Source organism: Synchiropus splendidus, chromosome 19 (genome assembly GCF_027744825.2).
Source record: "Synchiropus splendidus isolate RoL2022-P1 chromosome 19, RoL_Sspl_1.0, whole genome shotgun sequence".
Classification (NCBI taxonomy): domain Eukaryota; kingdom Metazoa; phylum Chordata; class Actinopteri; order Syngnathiformes; family Callionymidae; genus Synchiropus; species Synchiropus splendidus.
In genome coordinates, this window is record NC_071352.1 from 2,890,643 (window position 1) to 2,907,212 (window position 16,570).

At 45.7% G+C, this 16,570-nt stretch overlaps 1 protein-coding gene across 8 annotated transcripts in view; it reads left to right on the top strand.

Moving 5' to 3' along the window:
* The window catches only part of rbfox1 (RNA binding fox-1 homolog 1), a 170,491-nt gene that overhangs the window by 83,225 nt on the left and 70,696 nt on the right, over positions 1-16,570 (top strand). For 3 of the 8 annotated variants that reach the window (XM_053851826.1, XM_053851830.1, XM_053851831.1), the window contains exon 1: positions 12,764-13,056. The exons of 3 other annotated variants lie outside the window; for them this stretch is intronic. In XM_053851826.1, the coding sequence (XP_053707801.1) occupies positions 12,961-13,056 (96 nt within the window). In that variant the 5' untranslated portion in view covers positions 12,764-12,960. Of the gene's footprint in view, positions 1-12,763; positions 13,057-16,570 lie in introns of those variants that run through there. 2 more of the 8 variants (XM_053851825.1, XM_053851832.1) reach the window with 1 other exon arrangement.

The window sequence follows — 16,570 nt, forward strand, 5'->3', positions numbered from 1 at the left end:
AAGGAAGTCCCGTAGACGAAGGTCTGACGCGGTTATTTCACACTAAGAACAGGGCTTCAATTGAAAAACCACTGAAACTTGTCTTGCAGTGATCCAATTATGAAAGAACAACCGTAGTTTTGGGTCATGCATCTGTGGATCCCACAGCATTTGGTCTAACATGGGCTTATTCAGAGCCACCATGAGACATGAGCTCTCTCTCCACGCTTCTGTTGGGCTACAGTGGAAACTCGACACCAATAACAATCACATGGGAGGTGTGTTTTCATAATGTTAGAGGACAAACATTCATCAGCTCTGTTCTGGAAAATTGCTCCACAAGTTCTGACCCCGAAATGAAATAATTGAGGTCGCTGGGACGAGTGACGAGGTTTGGGCCTGACTGTTCTGCTTCACTGGAAGCCTAAGAAACAGAAACCTAACTTTGTTAAGCTTGAAATTCACGAAACAAGTGTAGCACAATCCCTTGGCAGGTGTTAACATATGTTCACTGACTAACTTTGGCAAAATAATCTGTTTCTGTCTCTATCCGGCTTGTCTTCCCTAAACATATGAAGGGAAATGATGGATCGCCATGAACCATGCTCCTCCCGTGAATACAGTGGAGGTAACTAGTTTAGTTCCAGTCTTCAGGTCCCAGTCAAGTTCATCATGTGGAATTCAGAGGTTTCTGTTAGAGGGGTCAAGGGTAACCGTGTCTGTGCGGAGCAGCATGTACTGCAGGAACACGGTGTTCCTCCGGCGGCTGTTGAAGTTGTTTTTCTTTTTTTGTCTGACTTTTATCGAGGATCTGTACTGTGGTAATATTTGCAGTGTTTAGACAGCATCTGAAGTAGAAGTACACTCTAGTAGTGCTAACACAAGACCTTCAGTGGCTAGAAATTCAACATTTTAAAAAAAAAAAAAAAATCAGAGGCAATTTCAGATGTATGTTTTAGAAATTATATTAAAATAAAATTACTTCAATAAAGAAATTGTTATTGGTAGCATTTTTATAGTTTTTCTAATTTACATTTTATTTCTAATTTTTAAGTGTTTTATTGTATTTTCTTGTCATAACATGAAAATTGATTTTTTCAGATTTAATGACAAAGTATATATAGTAGTATATTTCATTATTGTACAATATTTGATCTTAGTTTTGCGTTGGTGTAAAAATGAAACTGGTTTAAGATTACAGTGCTGGGTCTCTGGTGTGTGGAGCAAGGCCACTGGCCACTTTCACTCCTAATTCATGACAGTATTGTTCAGTTTGTGTTAATCTTCTTTTGGATGAAGCTGAACACTTGATCAACATAACCTGTTTTTATTTTTATTTTTTTTAAGTCAGTTTTTCCAGGCGCTGTCCAAGGTCCTAAATTTAGGTTCAGCTTAAGGGGTTTTCCTCAAAATCTCATGAAGCTTTGGAGCCAACCATTTCCTGCGGTCCCTAAAACCAAGCTTCTGTTAAGTGGAGCTGTATAGACAGAGTTGAATCCTCCTGAGGTTTGAATCAGTTCTTGTGATTCACAGCACTCATAAACACGCCACATGCTCAGACATATTTATATTCCGGGACGAGGTCAGTTTCTCTGTGGCGGCGTTACAAACAGAGGGCAGCCCTTCTGTGCCGGCGCCATCGCCTAATTGAAGGAACAGACTCCTTCCCCGCACTAATTAGAAGCCGTCAGGCAGCGGAGGAGACCCTGAGATACGGCCACTTTCTCTGGGCACAGGCAGCCAATTATGGCAGTAAATTGGAAAAGCTGGCTTGAAATGTTTGCTGGCTCTGCTCTGTGGGGAGACCTTTTTCAGGAAGCTCAGTCTTTGACACTTTCCTCCTATTTATTATTGCTTCTTAAACTCAGCCACCATGATGGAAGCATCCACTCGCCTCTAAAAGCCTCGTGATGCTCATCGTTCTTTAATGGAAAGCTATGTGCTTTGTGAGGGTCCCGCTAATCTATCTGATGATAATTGGGACCCAGCCCGCGCGTGTGTGTGTGTGTGTGTGTGTGTGTGTGTGTGTGTGTGTGTGTGTGTGTGTGTGTGTGTGTGTGTGTGTGTGTGTGTGTGTGTGGACGATTGATGGAAGCCGGTAGATCAAACTTTAACCACGGGGAAACTGTCAAATATTTTTACCTTTGTTAAAGTAAAAGAAAATGAACTGCCATGTGAAGCTCGAGAGGTTTTAGCCGAAAAGGTTATTCATAATCCATGGTGGATAAAAGAACACACTTTGTTCCGATGTGATTGATCAAGTTGAATTTTAAGGCTCTCAAATCTGGTTTCCGTCTGGTCAGTCAGTTTCTATCTTCATGCTGGTTATTATCCAGAGGCCATGCCTCTCGGTGTCATTGATTGTGAGGACCTAAATTCGAGGGTTAAAAGTTCCAAATAACTGGGTGATTTTAACTGGGCTTCAGTTTGGTCCTGGTTCAGGTGAGCCATGTGTTTTGGATGGTTAGGTTGAGGGGGAGAGGCTGGAGAAAGGGCGATAGCCATGGAAGGTCCCCACAAGGATAGAGGTACAAGAGTGTGTGTGTGTGTGTATATGTGTGTGTGTGTTTGCTCGCTACACTAGCTCTTGTTTTCAGTCAACTGTAAAGCTCTTGTGCTGCGTCCAAATTTGGGACAGGAGCCAAAGGCAGGATGCAGAATTGGGCAGGTCCCGACAGATTCATTACGGAGCTGCTTTTCAATCCCTCAGAGATCCAAGGCAATAACCGCAGAGCCGACACCTCACTGTCTGGAGCGCTTTACGATTGAGACAATCTAGCGCTGGTGATCTACAACATATACATGCAAGTTGATAACAGCCGCCGCGCTGACTTCTGGCTTATTCAGCAGAAATGCCTTCCATCCGAAGCAATCTGCATCTGGGCTCCAGTTTAATCGGGCCAGGCCTTCTGAAGCTGGGGGTTTCCGACAGCTCTTTGCCGTCCCGGCTGACAGTGATGGATGGCCATTGTTAGGGGGGGTCTATTCTTTGTGTATCCAGGGTGCAAGTACACATGTGCGCCTCGGCGAGGATGCACACCTTGGTGCGTGCGCACTGGGGCCGACCTGACTCAGGGTTATCACCATGCGACGCCTCGGGGTGGCCACCGCTTAAATCCCTATTTGGAGTCAAAAAAGAGACTGAGAGATAAAGTTGGGTCAGGCTCTCCAACTGACAATTATTCATTTCTCTTCAGTGTTATTCATTTGTTTTTCCTCCACTGCCTTAGATTACTGTCATCCAAGACTTTTTTATTTTAGATTCCGCGGCTCAGTGACCTTTTGAATCATTTACTTGAAGTCAGGTCCAAATTTCTCGCTCCAGTCGGAGGAAATACGATAAGATCCATCAGCGAATTGAACTAAAACTGGGTTCTACGTGTTCACGTGTGAGTCCCGTCGTGTGTCCCAATGCTCCTCAGACCGAGAGCAGTCGCCGTTTATCACTTGAAATGATCCCTTCAAACTGAGGCTCTGGAGCCGACTTAACCCAAGTGGGAAGATGAAGCACAGACAGATTTCCAGGACACCAACGTGTGGATTGAATAACATGACTGATATACAACTGGGACAGAGGACGACTTTTCCGTTTGTTTACTTTCTCCTTGTGTCATATGTTAGTCACCTAAAAGGCCGACCGGGTCCGACATTAACAGCACAACATCAATGAGTGTGTTGTTATTTCTTCTTAACAAACAACGTTCAGCTAGCATCCAGGCTAAAGTTAGCGTCGACATGCCTCTAACAGCTGTATCACTGCAAAACAACGGCAAAGTGACTACGCCCATTTCTCCTTCGCTGGTTCACCAAACGGAGTAAGATGATCAAGAGGTTGCAGCCGGAGCTTCCATTTCCTAAACATCTCCAACACTCGATACACAGGAAACAAAACAGCAGCCAGTGAAGCGTGACGTGAGCGAAGCATCATGTCCTAAAGTGGCGTCGCAGATCTTAGGGATGTCAGTCACTTCTGGCACTTCACAGTGGAGGGCGCTCAGAACCACGTGCGAGTGTTGAGGGTGAGAAATGGGAAAGGGCCTTAGTTTCTGTTACATAGCTGTGGACATGTTGGCAACCAGGACCTGCAACTTTTTGCAGACACAAAATGCATTTCAAATAGAACCAGGGCTGAAAGTATGACCCATTTCTGTCTTGGAATCAATGGAAAGGTTTGTAATTTCAGTTGGCATTTAGAGCTTGCCTCTCTACAAATCAGGGGCCCCAGAGGTGATGTTGCTTTCAGCCCCTTGGACATGAAGGGGTGCCTATATCTGGGATCATTAGCAGGTAGGAAGGCTATCGTAATTTAGAGTTCAGTTCAGTGCCCCCCAGTCAGGCTCACAGGTGACTAACTAAGTGCTTCCCAAGGCACTGGGCGAAGGCTGGGACAGATTTAGATCCAGTGTTTGGGTGAAAGCCTCCTTCATATCAGACATACACAACACTCATTATATAACAGAATGAGTCACTGACCCGCGGCAGAGTGGCTAATTTCCATTGCACCGCCGGCGTGAAGGGAGGGAGCTGACTGGGCCAACGCATACTGCAAATCTGCCGCCAACCTATGAAACCGTTGGTTCAAGGAATATCAGCTGAAGATTCGGGCGAGGGGAGTGAGGAGGTGTCATGGGAGACATCTGGTGGTCCGCTTGAGAAAGACAGAGTGGGAGAGACGCCAGAGAGACGCCAGCTAGAGACAAACCTGTGCGTGACGTCAGCAAGGGTTTCTGAAGGAATCCTCTAAAGCGAGCAGCTTGGGTTTAGCCACAGATGCTATTTCTGTCTGGAACAGGAAACAGTACGTCCTCAGTCGGGCAGAGAACAGAGGCTGAGGTGGGCTGAGGAACTGTCATGGGCTCTGCAGTCGGCTAAACAGGCTTCTCTCCCTCTCGAATATTAATGAACGCTGAATAAATTGAGAGGAAAATATGTTATGAAAACAGATTTCTCTGTAGAGTCAGACTCCTTCGCAGCATAGGACCCACTGTTCAGACACATTTTAAAATCTAAAAAGTATATATATTACTGAGGCTGAAAAAGTAGTGAAGGGCTGAAAGGTTTCATGAAACAGTGTCCTCATTTTCAGAGGCCAGTGGATGGCACTCTCATCTTTTAAAGCTTTGGTTTTAACCACCCATTTCAATGATACCTCTGGTTTCATGTAGCCGAGTCTGGAGAGGTTTTTTTGTTTTTTTTTAAAGCCATACAGTCATCAAACCCTACTCATGTCTGGGGGATTATATTGTTATTATTATGAAATATGGATCGGTCACAAATTTATGGATGAAGACTTGAAATGCCCCCTACCTTTCGGATTAGTCAGGTCATGCATCAGTCATGCATGTCTGCTACACGATGTGTCTTTTCTCCTCTATCTTTTCTACCACATTTATCGTCCTGGATCCTCTGACACTTTTGCGGTAATTTCCCTCATAACAAGCTGGTTGGGTCATGTGCTGGGTGGCAACAAGACCACGGCATCTGGATTTTTAATGTCGAAATCTGTACATTTGTCATTACAAAGTTAAAGTTGACAAAATGGCCGCCTCGCTTGAAAGGCGCTGTTTATGTTGAATGAGCAACAAGACTTCAAAGAATTACAAACACGGGAGATGTTTGAACTGATCACAAATACCAATCCTTCCTTCCGTGAAGTTCTCAGTGCTTTTCATCCACAAGCTTCTTTTCAGAACTAAATTACACAGTGATGGATGAACCTGGTTCTTTACACTTCAGAAGAAGGTGTGGTTCATCCAGTCAACAGGGAAACAAGGAAGCGCCTAATTGGTCCCCGCTAACCATGAGACAAAGAGACGCAGCTTATTCAGGTACAAAACACTGACAGGTTTCTCAAGTCCAGCAGGGGTTAAATGCCTCCTCAGCACTATGACTAACAGCAGTGAGGCATCAGGAATGGATGGTCTGGGCATCAATACATTCTGGACACCAGCCAGCGGCTCTCAGGCAATTAAAAAAATAGCTGCATGGCTCTGTACCAGGCACAGCACCAGCATAACGCTCGGCTAGCGCTACGTTTAATAAGTGAAACCATCAAGATAATTACTTCTTTCGGGTCGCTTCCAACACATTTTAGGCAAACACATGGAGTGAACATGTCTATCTAATGGTCCACTAGCCTTCTTCCTCTTCTGACATTGTTCTCCATGAGCCATGGTTCAGACAGGGTTTGATATCAACAAGACAAGAAAACAGTCCTTGGCTGCTGTCCAGCTGCTCCACTCTGACATGAGCATCAAACTCCCTCCCACCACAGGCCCAACCCTAAATCTTAGCCCTCATGTTTAGAGGTGTCTAGAGGCCCACTAGTCCACAGAAATATCACGAGTAGATCACGGGATACTGTAGTATTACTGGGCGACAAAAGGTCAACTGTACAGACAATGGGATCTGACGAGCTTTCATATAAACCAGGGGTGGCCAGCCAGTCCGAGGCTAAGACCCACATTTATCATGTTGCTGCACAGAGCCACATGCTACAAACACGTCAGGCTGTAAGGCTCACCTGAACAGCTGGTCACGTGACTTAGTGGCAGTATAGCGGTTAAAAGCACAAGGTTGCTGGTTCATGTCCAGCATATGTCTCTTGTGCATGTGTTTTTAAAATTCATACATTTTACCGTGATCCTCCTGGAAATATCAAGCGGCATAGATAGAAATGTGTGAGCCATTTATTTGACTTCTCTATTTTTGGACGTGGCTCATGCGACCAATAACGTGGCCCCGGTCTGTGTGTTTGAGCGACGCTGCAGACTGGAGCACTGAATTGAACAGACTTCACCACCATCAACAATGAATCACAGGTGAAACACATGCCATACCTTTAGTATTGGGAATGACAAAGTCAAATCGTGTTCATCGTGGATCTGATGACGATCTGATGACCGTGGTATTTGAACAATATTTTGACATTTCCCCAAAATAACTCTTACTTTTTCCTCTTATTTCCTGTATGAACAATCATCTCAATAGCAACTTGCCCAAAACGCAGCCAGTTCATCGGCTCATTTGGTGAAGAGCCGCATGAAACTGGGGACTGGCAGGTTGGCCAGGCCTGACATAATAGGAGCTTTTCTCTGTAAGGTGAAGTTCTGCGACAGTATCATTGATGTAAGTATGTGAATCCTTAATGCGATGTCAGCAACAGGGTTGGGCGCGTCACCATGGCAACACCAGAAACACATTGCTCCACCCACTTCACACCCAGTGGAGACGGGAACATCAATGACTGCATACGCAGGAAGAGAGCTCCTTTAAAAATACTGAGTCAGTACATATTATTTGGAGAGAAAAATTAAACAAACAGACCCAAATCACTGTTGACAGTAAAGTACATTTCTTTCTGTAGTGAAGGGACACCACAGTCACACATTAAATAACTTTTATGGAATATAGACGGTATTTTATCGACTTTACTGGAGAGGCTTGGAAGACTGGGACTTGAACACTATAGATGAGAGTAGAAGTCGCTTCAGTGCAGCTGAACAACAATTGTGAATGGGTTTAAAGTCAAGGGCAACAGGTTGGAGCTCTTTATTAAAACTTTTACTAGTGACAGGCTCCGTCTATAACTGATGTGAAGCTTCATTGAAGTACAGAAAGTGCCATCGAAGCCAAGATGGGGTGCTAGTTCTTGGATCTTGCTCTCGAGTGAGGGCGTTGGAGATTAGTCGGCAAATCGGCAGGGGCGGTATTGTGAAAGAGAGCTGAGCCAAAAGGCAAAACTCTCCATTTACTGATCAATCTAGGTCCCAACCCTCAACTAGGGTGATGAGCTTCGGGTCATGTTGGAAAGAAGGAGATCTCAGATCCAAGAGGCCTTCGACTGGTGGCAGGTGTCTCCCCCAAAGATAGGGTGAGGAGTTCTGTCACTTGGGAGAGACTCGGAGTAGAGCCACGCGCCAGATGAGGTGATTCGGGCATCTCCTGAAGATGCCCTTTGCCCCCTCCCATTGGAGGTGTGTCAGGATTGGCGGGCTGGGAGGAGAGCGAAGGGTCGACCCAGGACCAGGTGGGAACTAGGCGTTCTAAGCTCAAGCAAACCCGCTAACAAGCCATAAAAACCAGCCACCTCCTCTGTTAATACCCCAGGACAGATTTTCTCCCTCTGGTCTCACCATCCTCCAGAATACAGCGTTTCCCTAAATATTTCCTTCAGAATGTGTTATTCTACCAAATCTAACAGCCGTGATGAAACACACTTGTCTTTGGTGGAAGTGGACCTGACAGAACTCCAATATCATGGTCCACTTTACCATTAAAACACAGGAGAATCTGCAGTTTCCCGGCTCCTGCTATCAGACCACAGGCTTGTGACGGCAGCTTCATCTTTTCCTGAGGAAATATCAAGTAATCAAAAGTGACAGAAGAGATTTCCGCACACTAATATCCACGCGCCGCTGTATTTTCCTTTCTATCACTGGTGCGTCGGGGGCTCATTCATCATTTGCCAGACATGAGTTTCCTTGATGGAGGATGAATCCTCTGTATGTTACCTTCCATTCTCACAAAAGGTCTCTTTCTGCAGCCGTCGAGGGTGAAGTGCAGCCGGGAAGAAATGAAAACATGGATCAAACAGAAATGTCGAAAATTTAACAGCAACCTCTAATGACACAGTGATGAGGAAGAACATTTCCACTCAGTGAAGCAGCGTGTCACTGCCACTCTGCTTGACATTGTTTACTTGGGTAGCAGCTTTCGTGCATTGAGTGAAAGGAAACATCCCTGGGTTGGTGGGACTCACTGGATGACCACAGCAGGCGGCCTCCTGTCGTCCCACCGCGCTGAGAAGCGCCCTGAGCTGAAGGCGACACTGAGATCGCCCCAACAGAGAAGGTCAGTCCGGAGCAGAAGACAAAGGAGGCATGTTGGCAATGGCTTAGTCCAAATACCCAGGATGATCCACACTGGCTGATAAACAAGCATCTACACAAGACACGCTGTTCCAGCCGGAGTTCAGTGGATTCACCTTGGCAGGGACGCTCACTCTGGGAAAAACTAAGGTGCGTTTGTGAGGAAACAGTCTGTGACCCCGAAGTTGATACGCTCTGCATTACAATAAGATATTTTTTATTAACCACAGCGGCTTAAAAGTGTTGCACAGTGTGTTGTTACGTGCCACTCTGGAGAAGTGCTTTTCATAAACGGCAGCAGGAACCTTCCGACGCATTGGTTCTGTATCGGAGCGTTTCACCCCTGGACAGCTCAGCGCGGACTTGATGTATAGTTATATGCGGCTTGCCACGGAACAATGACAAGGAACTCGCTTATCGACTAATATTCCTGCGATCCAAGTACATCGATCTCTGTGCTCCGCAGGTCGGCCTTGTGAACGTCAAGCTAGCATCGCATTCAAATGTAAGCAAGCTCGTAGAAAACAATGGGTTGCATTTTGTCATGGCATACTTTATATACCGTTTCCCTAACTGTTTACTATGATAGAGACTAACGTGAAATAAAACCGTTTTCAGGGTAGAAATGTCAAAGTACAAAATGAATAATCTCTAGCTTGAAGTCAGATTCCATCTGGTGCACTCTTTTATTCAAGAGGTAACTTGCTGTTGACGTCTCAAAATAAAGACCTGTCCAACGACGTCGATAAATGCAGAGAGCCACCTGTTCCAGAGACAAGAGCACATCACTCGACTTGCGTCTCTTAAACTTGAGGCACCAACCTTCAGCACGGAATTTGTGTCTACACTTCCATGAAGCTCTTTCATCACCTGCTCTCATTTCTAGCCTGAAACTCCCTCAGACGTTTATATGGACATAAACCTCGCCGAGCGCAGCTCCCGGGCAACTTTTTGGGAACGTTGTCAACAGATTCCAAGAGGCAGGAAGAGGAGACTCTGAGGAGGTCTAAACGTGATCCTCACAAGTGAGCAGCTCAGCGTGAGCAGCGGCTGACGCTTCTCACTTGTCTGATCTGAAACTGCTGACCAAGCTGACGCGGGCAGGTGTTCTGATGACGGATGGTCTACAGGTGTGCAGGGCGCAGATGGAGCATGAGGCGCCAAAGTTTATCCACCCCATTACTTCACCACTGGGGCTCACTTTCTGAAAATTCCCCTCATTACTTCCCAAAAATATATAAATGAGCTTAGAAATAAATTAAAGTAAATAAATAAAAAAAGTAAAACAATTCTGACTGGCAATGTCCAAGAAAAAATCCTATTCGTCTTGAAATTCTTCACCACAGCAACTGTTGGTTGATCTATTAATATAGTTAATTCCACAACTCCAGTCGTAGCTGAGCAACAGCTTCATATTAAAACTGAAGGACTTCATAAAGTATCTTCACCATTTAACACATTTCAAAACCAAATGTAAACATTCATAACCATCAAGTATGGAGTCATCACCCTCTAAATTCACGAAGCAAATAGCTTGATAAAGAAATGACAAATAAGCATTCAATTAAAAATATAAAATATATATATTTCAATTCCACTGTCTGTTCGCCATTTTGCTGACACCACCTGCATGGAAAGCACCAAAAAAAAAATGGCGGTGCAGGAGATCCTGTCAGCTCCATCTCTGCTGAAGGCTGGAGTTTGACGTCAAAACTACGACCAAGAAATGCAGGGTCCACTTGAATTTGGGCTTGTGTAAAGTGAAATGACACTGTGGTTGGTTCCGAAGCCTGGGAGCCTCCCACTGAAGGTCCAGGTCCCTGATAGTGGAACATAACGTGGGCAAACAAGTCTTCAAACTGACTTTTCAAGTCGGTATTTGTGAAGGAGAGGGTGGCGCCTTTGGCTGCGCAGGCTTAGCTAGCGAGTGATCATGTGTGAGTGGTAGCAAATAAAGCTGTGCCCAAGGGCGGAAGCAAAGATGCAGAGGGGAAGGAGGCGAGTGTGTTGTCACTCGAACGAATGGATAAAAGGTAGCTGCTGGCCTGCAGCCACACTCTGGCGCTGCTCGGCTTCATCCCATAATATGGCTTTATTTGCCTTTATACATCACGCGCAGCCCATACGTCTTCTCTGCCAGGCATTTCACCTTCATTGCTCTTAACCTCCTCTTCCATTTGCATTCGATTTGCTGTGTGATGCTACGCAGTCTTCCTGTCACTGACATCGGCTCTGGGTTTGACATGAAAAGAACCAGTTGCTGCAGATGAAAATGGACGCCAGCTTCAGCTCATGACAGGAGAAATGCAACTTTTGTATCACGGCCTTTAAAAGATTTCAAATTTGAATTCATCACTTCAGATAAAGCAAAATGGTGTGATGTAACAGCCTGGCAACCCGGCTGACGTCACCCACATCTGGCTCCTCTGACTCCTCCTGCTCTCCCGTCCACACAGATCTGTCATTTTGGGGTGATTAAGCTTGTTGCCTGTGAGGGGGGTTTGGATTTCTAGCTCCCTCTCATAGTTATCATTGCTGTTGTGGCAGAGCTGGAGACTGGCCTTGGTCTCAAGACCTCATTTCCAGAATCACTGCTGTTGTCAATGGAGGGTGCCACGAGTGGGACCTGTCTTTGGTGCCGTCCTGCCTTAAACATAAATAACATCAAGGTTCAAATAAAAGGTTTTTTTTTTCAAGGTCTTAGCTCAGGATTCACTGGATTTAGACCGGATCTCGATGCTGGACCTGGGAGTTACCGTCAAAACCACAGCTGCTTTTTAAAATCTCTGTGTGAAACTTTTGAACGAAGTCTCTCTAAATACTGAACCCAGTTCATGTCACAGATGAGGGGAGGGAGTTCCCAGTCTGTCGCTGAACGCAACATTAAATCAGCACCACCTTCATTAAAAACATGTGCTAACAACAACCATGGACTGCCAAAGTCTGGACTCTGTCTTGGTATTTTCTGTCTGGGACTCACCCTCCTTGGTCTTGGTTGTGACTGCGACTCCCTCAGAGTCTTGGTCTCAACTTGGTCTTGTGTGCTCAGGTCAGGAGCTCAACTCTGGTCTTGACTTGGCCTTGGTACGCTCTGGTCTTGGTCTCGATTTGGCCGTGGATACAGAAATGACTTGTAAGTTTAAGATAGAAAATATTTTTAAGTTTTAATCCTCAAATTGAGGCTTGGACTTGTGGCAATGACTGTCCTCACAAGTAGGAGTTTCCAAGAACTCGTCCGCACAAGCATAGCCATACAAGCACACACACACACACTGGTATTTCTGTGACATCTTCGGTTTGTCGGCTTCTTCACCAAACACTGACATGGCTGCATCAGTCAGGGTGACTCCTGGTGAGGCCGCCTGCTCTGCTGCTTTACACAGTTGAGAAGACTCTTCAGGGCTCCTCTCTGTGACTCCTGTGGCTCCTTCTCCAAGACATCTGAGTTTATAGCAACAAGACTCTCCCGTGCTGAGTGAGTCTGGGTGGCTCAGGTCAGTGGTCATTCGCCATCAAATCTCTGAAGGTACTTGATGTTTCCCTGCGCCACTGAAGCCAGTTTTGCCGGTGGATTAGGGCACTTCCGAGTCAGACGGAGGCTTGTGTAAGCGACTGGCATCCTTGTCGCCTGCAGTCACACATGTCAGAGAGTTTCAGTCTCTGCCCAGAATGATGGGGGTAAAGGGAGATCAGCACTTTCCTCCACGCAGCAAAGGCCACACGCGGCTGGCGTACACACGCGTGTAGGGCGCCGCATTACTGCCTCCATCACGCTCCAGCGAGCGCAGCCACACTGACTGCTGCCTGCCTCCACACACACACACACACACTCACACACTGCAGCACGGAGCTCGCTCTCGCTCTCTATCTCTCTCTTTCTCTCCCCCGCTCGCTCGCTCTCTCGCTCGTCCCGCCTTGCTGCGAGCAGAAAGCTCTCAGGTCTCCATCGTATGGGACCGGCTGCTGCATCCTCCACTCTCCGCATCTTTCTCGCTCTTTGACCAACATTCCTTCTTTTTTCTTTCTGTCTTTTAAAACCTCTTCTACCATCAGAGTTGAAGGGCTTTGTGGGGCTTTTTTTTTGTTTCGGTGCCAGCCCAGAGGAGGGACCATGCAGCATCCCGGAGGAACATGTGTGGCTCTACCCAACGTGGAAGCCTGTCCTCAGCTGTCCTGCGCTGCTCTCACCTTCATGTATCTACAGCAGGTGAGTGCGTGAGCGGGGACTCGTGTCAGCTGCCGGCAGCAGAGCGAGCGGTCAGTGTTGGACTCGGAACTATCTCGGCACAGCGTGCAGATGCTGCTGGTGGTACAAGAGTTCCACGAAAGCTTCGCTGCTGTTTCACGCCGGCGAGTTGGACTCAGCGCTGCAGCGTCTAAGCGCCATAGCGAGCGCACTTTCAAGTATCTCTTTGCATCTGTGCACTGAACCTTAGACGTGTCTGCAGGTGATCAATGTGAAGTGCAAGTGAGCCGTGTGTTTTCCATTATTATTAGAGCAGAACCACTGCACAAACCAGCGCTCAGTTGACTGATAGCCATAGTTTCAGTCTCTATTTTGAAGCGCGTGTGTGTGAGTGTGCATCACATGATCAGAAAGGCACCAAAACACACTTATTTCTTTGACTATTATTTTTCTTAGAAAATCAACATTTTTTGAGCAATAAATAGGAGCTTGTTTAATGTTTTCCAAGTATTAAATAAAAACATTTTGTATACAGCACCTTTCTTGGGTGGACAAAAAATGTAAAATTTTATTTTTTAATATAAGAAAGAACAAAGAAAACATATTACTTTTTTAAAAGAATAAGTCTTAACGTCGATCATCAGGGAACTGGTTTTACTTTTTTTCATTTGTGCCACTGTATCGTTGACCGATCTTTAATATATGTTTGACTTACTAAACAAATGCAAAAAAATACGACTTTACAATATCAGGAGTCAAAAGGTTGGAATCACAGAAGGACCAAGTTTGAGCTCTTCTATATATCTGCAGCTGTGTCAGTCAGAATGAGGAGCAAACGGCTTCTGTAAGAAGGTTGAATGTTGTGACCAGGCGCCGCGTTGTACGGTGCAGGTTCCTTTGTAGTTGAACGCTGCGTCATTGTTGCGTTACAACCTGTGGTGCTGTCATGAAGTGGAACTGTGACTGTGATTTGCTAATGCCGTGGTGTGCATGGCTTTTGGATCGATTCAGTCTTTACTGAGGACCACCGATTTTATGCAAGAAAGGTTGTCGCTGTTCCAGCTGAGGGTCGTCTGGGAAACTGTAGTTGATCATTCAATTTTAATGCATTTAGCTGTAGATATTATTAAAAAATGTTCATTATAATTCCTCCATAACTCAAACCATGTTCATGCTTTTTTTTCCTCATGATAAAATGAGGAGTTTTTGGTGTCACTTGGAATCAGCTTCAAATGTTACTTTCAGTTGTAGATGGGAAAAGCTTTCATTCTTAAATCTTTGAGTGTAACGCTCATTATATCCTCATCTGTGTGGGGATTTGAAGGAGCAGTGTTTGAGTTGTTTTTCTGCTGCTTCTGTGCCAACGTGAAGAAGGTTCGACTGTTTATTCCATTATTGTAAGCACTGTTTTCCTACTGAAAACAGAGGGAACAAAGCGCACTGCTCTGCAGCTGCGTGACGGTGGAACTGTGTCACCAACATGGCTGAGTAAGAAGTATGATACCTGGATGCCTGGATCCTGGTCTGTGTGTAACTATAATCTTGTCACAACAATTACAGTCAACGATCTGTAAAAACATCACCTGGTTGTGTTTGTGGTCAAATATGTGCCAGGAAAACTTGTGCTTAACTGGATGCCATAGAACTGAGGAAGGCCTGGTATTGCTCATGGGCTGAGGCTTACCGTGTGGTATTGAACTTGGGAGACCAGGACCAGGTTGTCTGGTAACAAGCCTGCTCTGACTGGAGTGAGTGCAGTGACTTGGTGTGGTTGCTCAGGCTGCATGACTCTGGCAACACCCAGGGAAACTTTGAAGGGAAGAAACATCTCATTCCCTGGAAGGACCGGCCGATGGTCAGCTGCTCAGCTCAGCTCAGCTCAGCTCACTATGTTTAGCAAGCATAGTAGAGAAGTGGTCACATGAGAAACACTGACCAGCAGCTGACAGATTTGGGGAGTGAGAACAGCGGAAGCCCGGGAGTCTGCAGGGGAAGTGGGAATCTTTTCACTGTGCAGTCAGGATGTAAACAATCGTATGTTTTGTTGACCCAATTTCCTTCCACATCGGCGTTGTGGGACTGTTCCCTCTGAAATTGGATGGTTAAAAGAGGGAGAGCAAATGCACGGGAGGGGAATTGAAAGTGTGACCGAGCACAAGCCGGGAGTGGAGGAATATTTTAGCAGCGCCCATGGATGAAAGAGCCAAATGACGACCCGAGAAAATGGCTTCTGCAATCTGACAATTCGTCATTAAGCAACTTTCCTCCATTAGTCTCATTCCTTTATCCAGGGCTTTGATCCACGGCTGCAAGCTGTGCGGGTGTAAACGCGCGTGTGTGTGTGGGAGAGAGAGAGTTCTTTTGTTTCCAGACACCAATGTTTAACTCTTTCAGATAGTGCTAATGTGGAGCCTTTTAACTCTTCAGCGGCGTGTGTACATGTATTAATATTCTTGTGTGGACCACTCTTTGGCAAGACACCGATCTTATGAGGACATTTTGGCTGGTCCACATAGAGTTTTGAGGGTTAAAACGTCAAAATAATTGGGAGATTATAACTGGGTCAGTAGTCAGTAGAAGTAGTTTATTCTAACATCAGCTTGGTTCAGAGTCCTGGTCCAGGTGAGCCATGTGTTTTGGATGGTTAGGTGTAGAGGGAGAGGCTGGGGAAAGGGCCATGAGAGGCCCTCGCAAGGATAGCGAAACAAATATCTGCGTTCCGTGTCTGCACGCGATATGAACAGCCACCTATGTAAATACTGTGGCGCGTATGAAAGGCCTCTCTGCGGCGCGACTGTGCGGCAGACAGGCTGGCTTCGTTTCTCCACTGTTAACTTATTTTTTCATGCACATTCTTCACCCCGCCCAACACTTCCTCCCCTCACAGCAGCATCACGTTGTTTTGTTCTTGCCATGTTGCTCAACAGTCCGTCAGGACGAAGTGAAAGAGTGGATTCATTTTGTGCAGTAAATCTTTGATTATGAACGCAGCATATGAGTGTTAGCGGGTGAAGCTAGCGCCGCGTGAACACCGCCACATGAATCTTCAGGATTATTTCACGTCAGCAGTCAAAGAGGCAGCTGCTGAGATTTCGGTGACTCTCCTGCAGTTCGGTTGGCTGTTGCTAACTTCATGCATGTCTGACATTTAAAAAAAATCAAGTTATGATTTAAGGTTTACGTTTCTCACACATTTTAATATTTCTTGGGCAATATTTAATTATTGATAGTAATTATTTTCTTCTGTAGCTATGGCAACAAAAAAAAATTACAAAAGTACATACAAAAGGAAAAGAACCGTTAACTGGGAGGCATTTGGAGTAGTTCTGTTTTTCACACTGAACACTATGGTGAATAATAAATGTCTTTTTTCTTGCTGCCTTTGCTGCCACATCTGCTCACACCACCCTGAAATCCCCTCAGTGAACAGACAGTTGATTCTGACTGCAGATATTGCTCATTATTATAAGCAGGCCGCAGCATTCTTCCATATTTACCAGGCCCACTGTTATTCAGGGGCTTCAAATGCTTACAA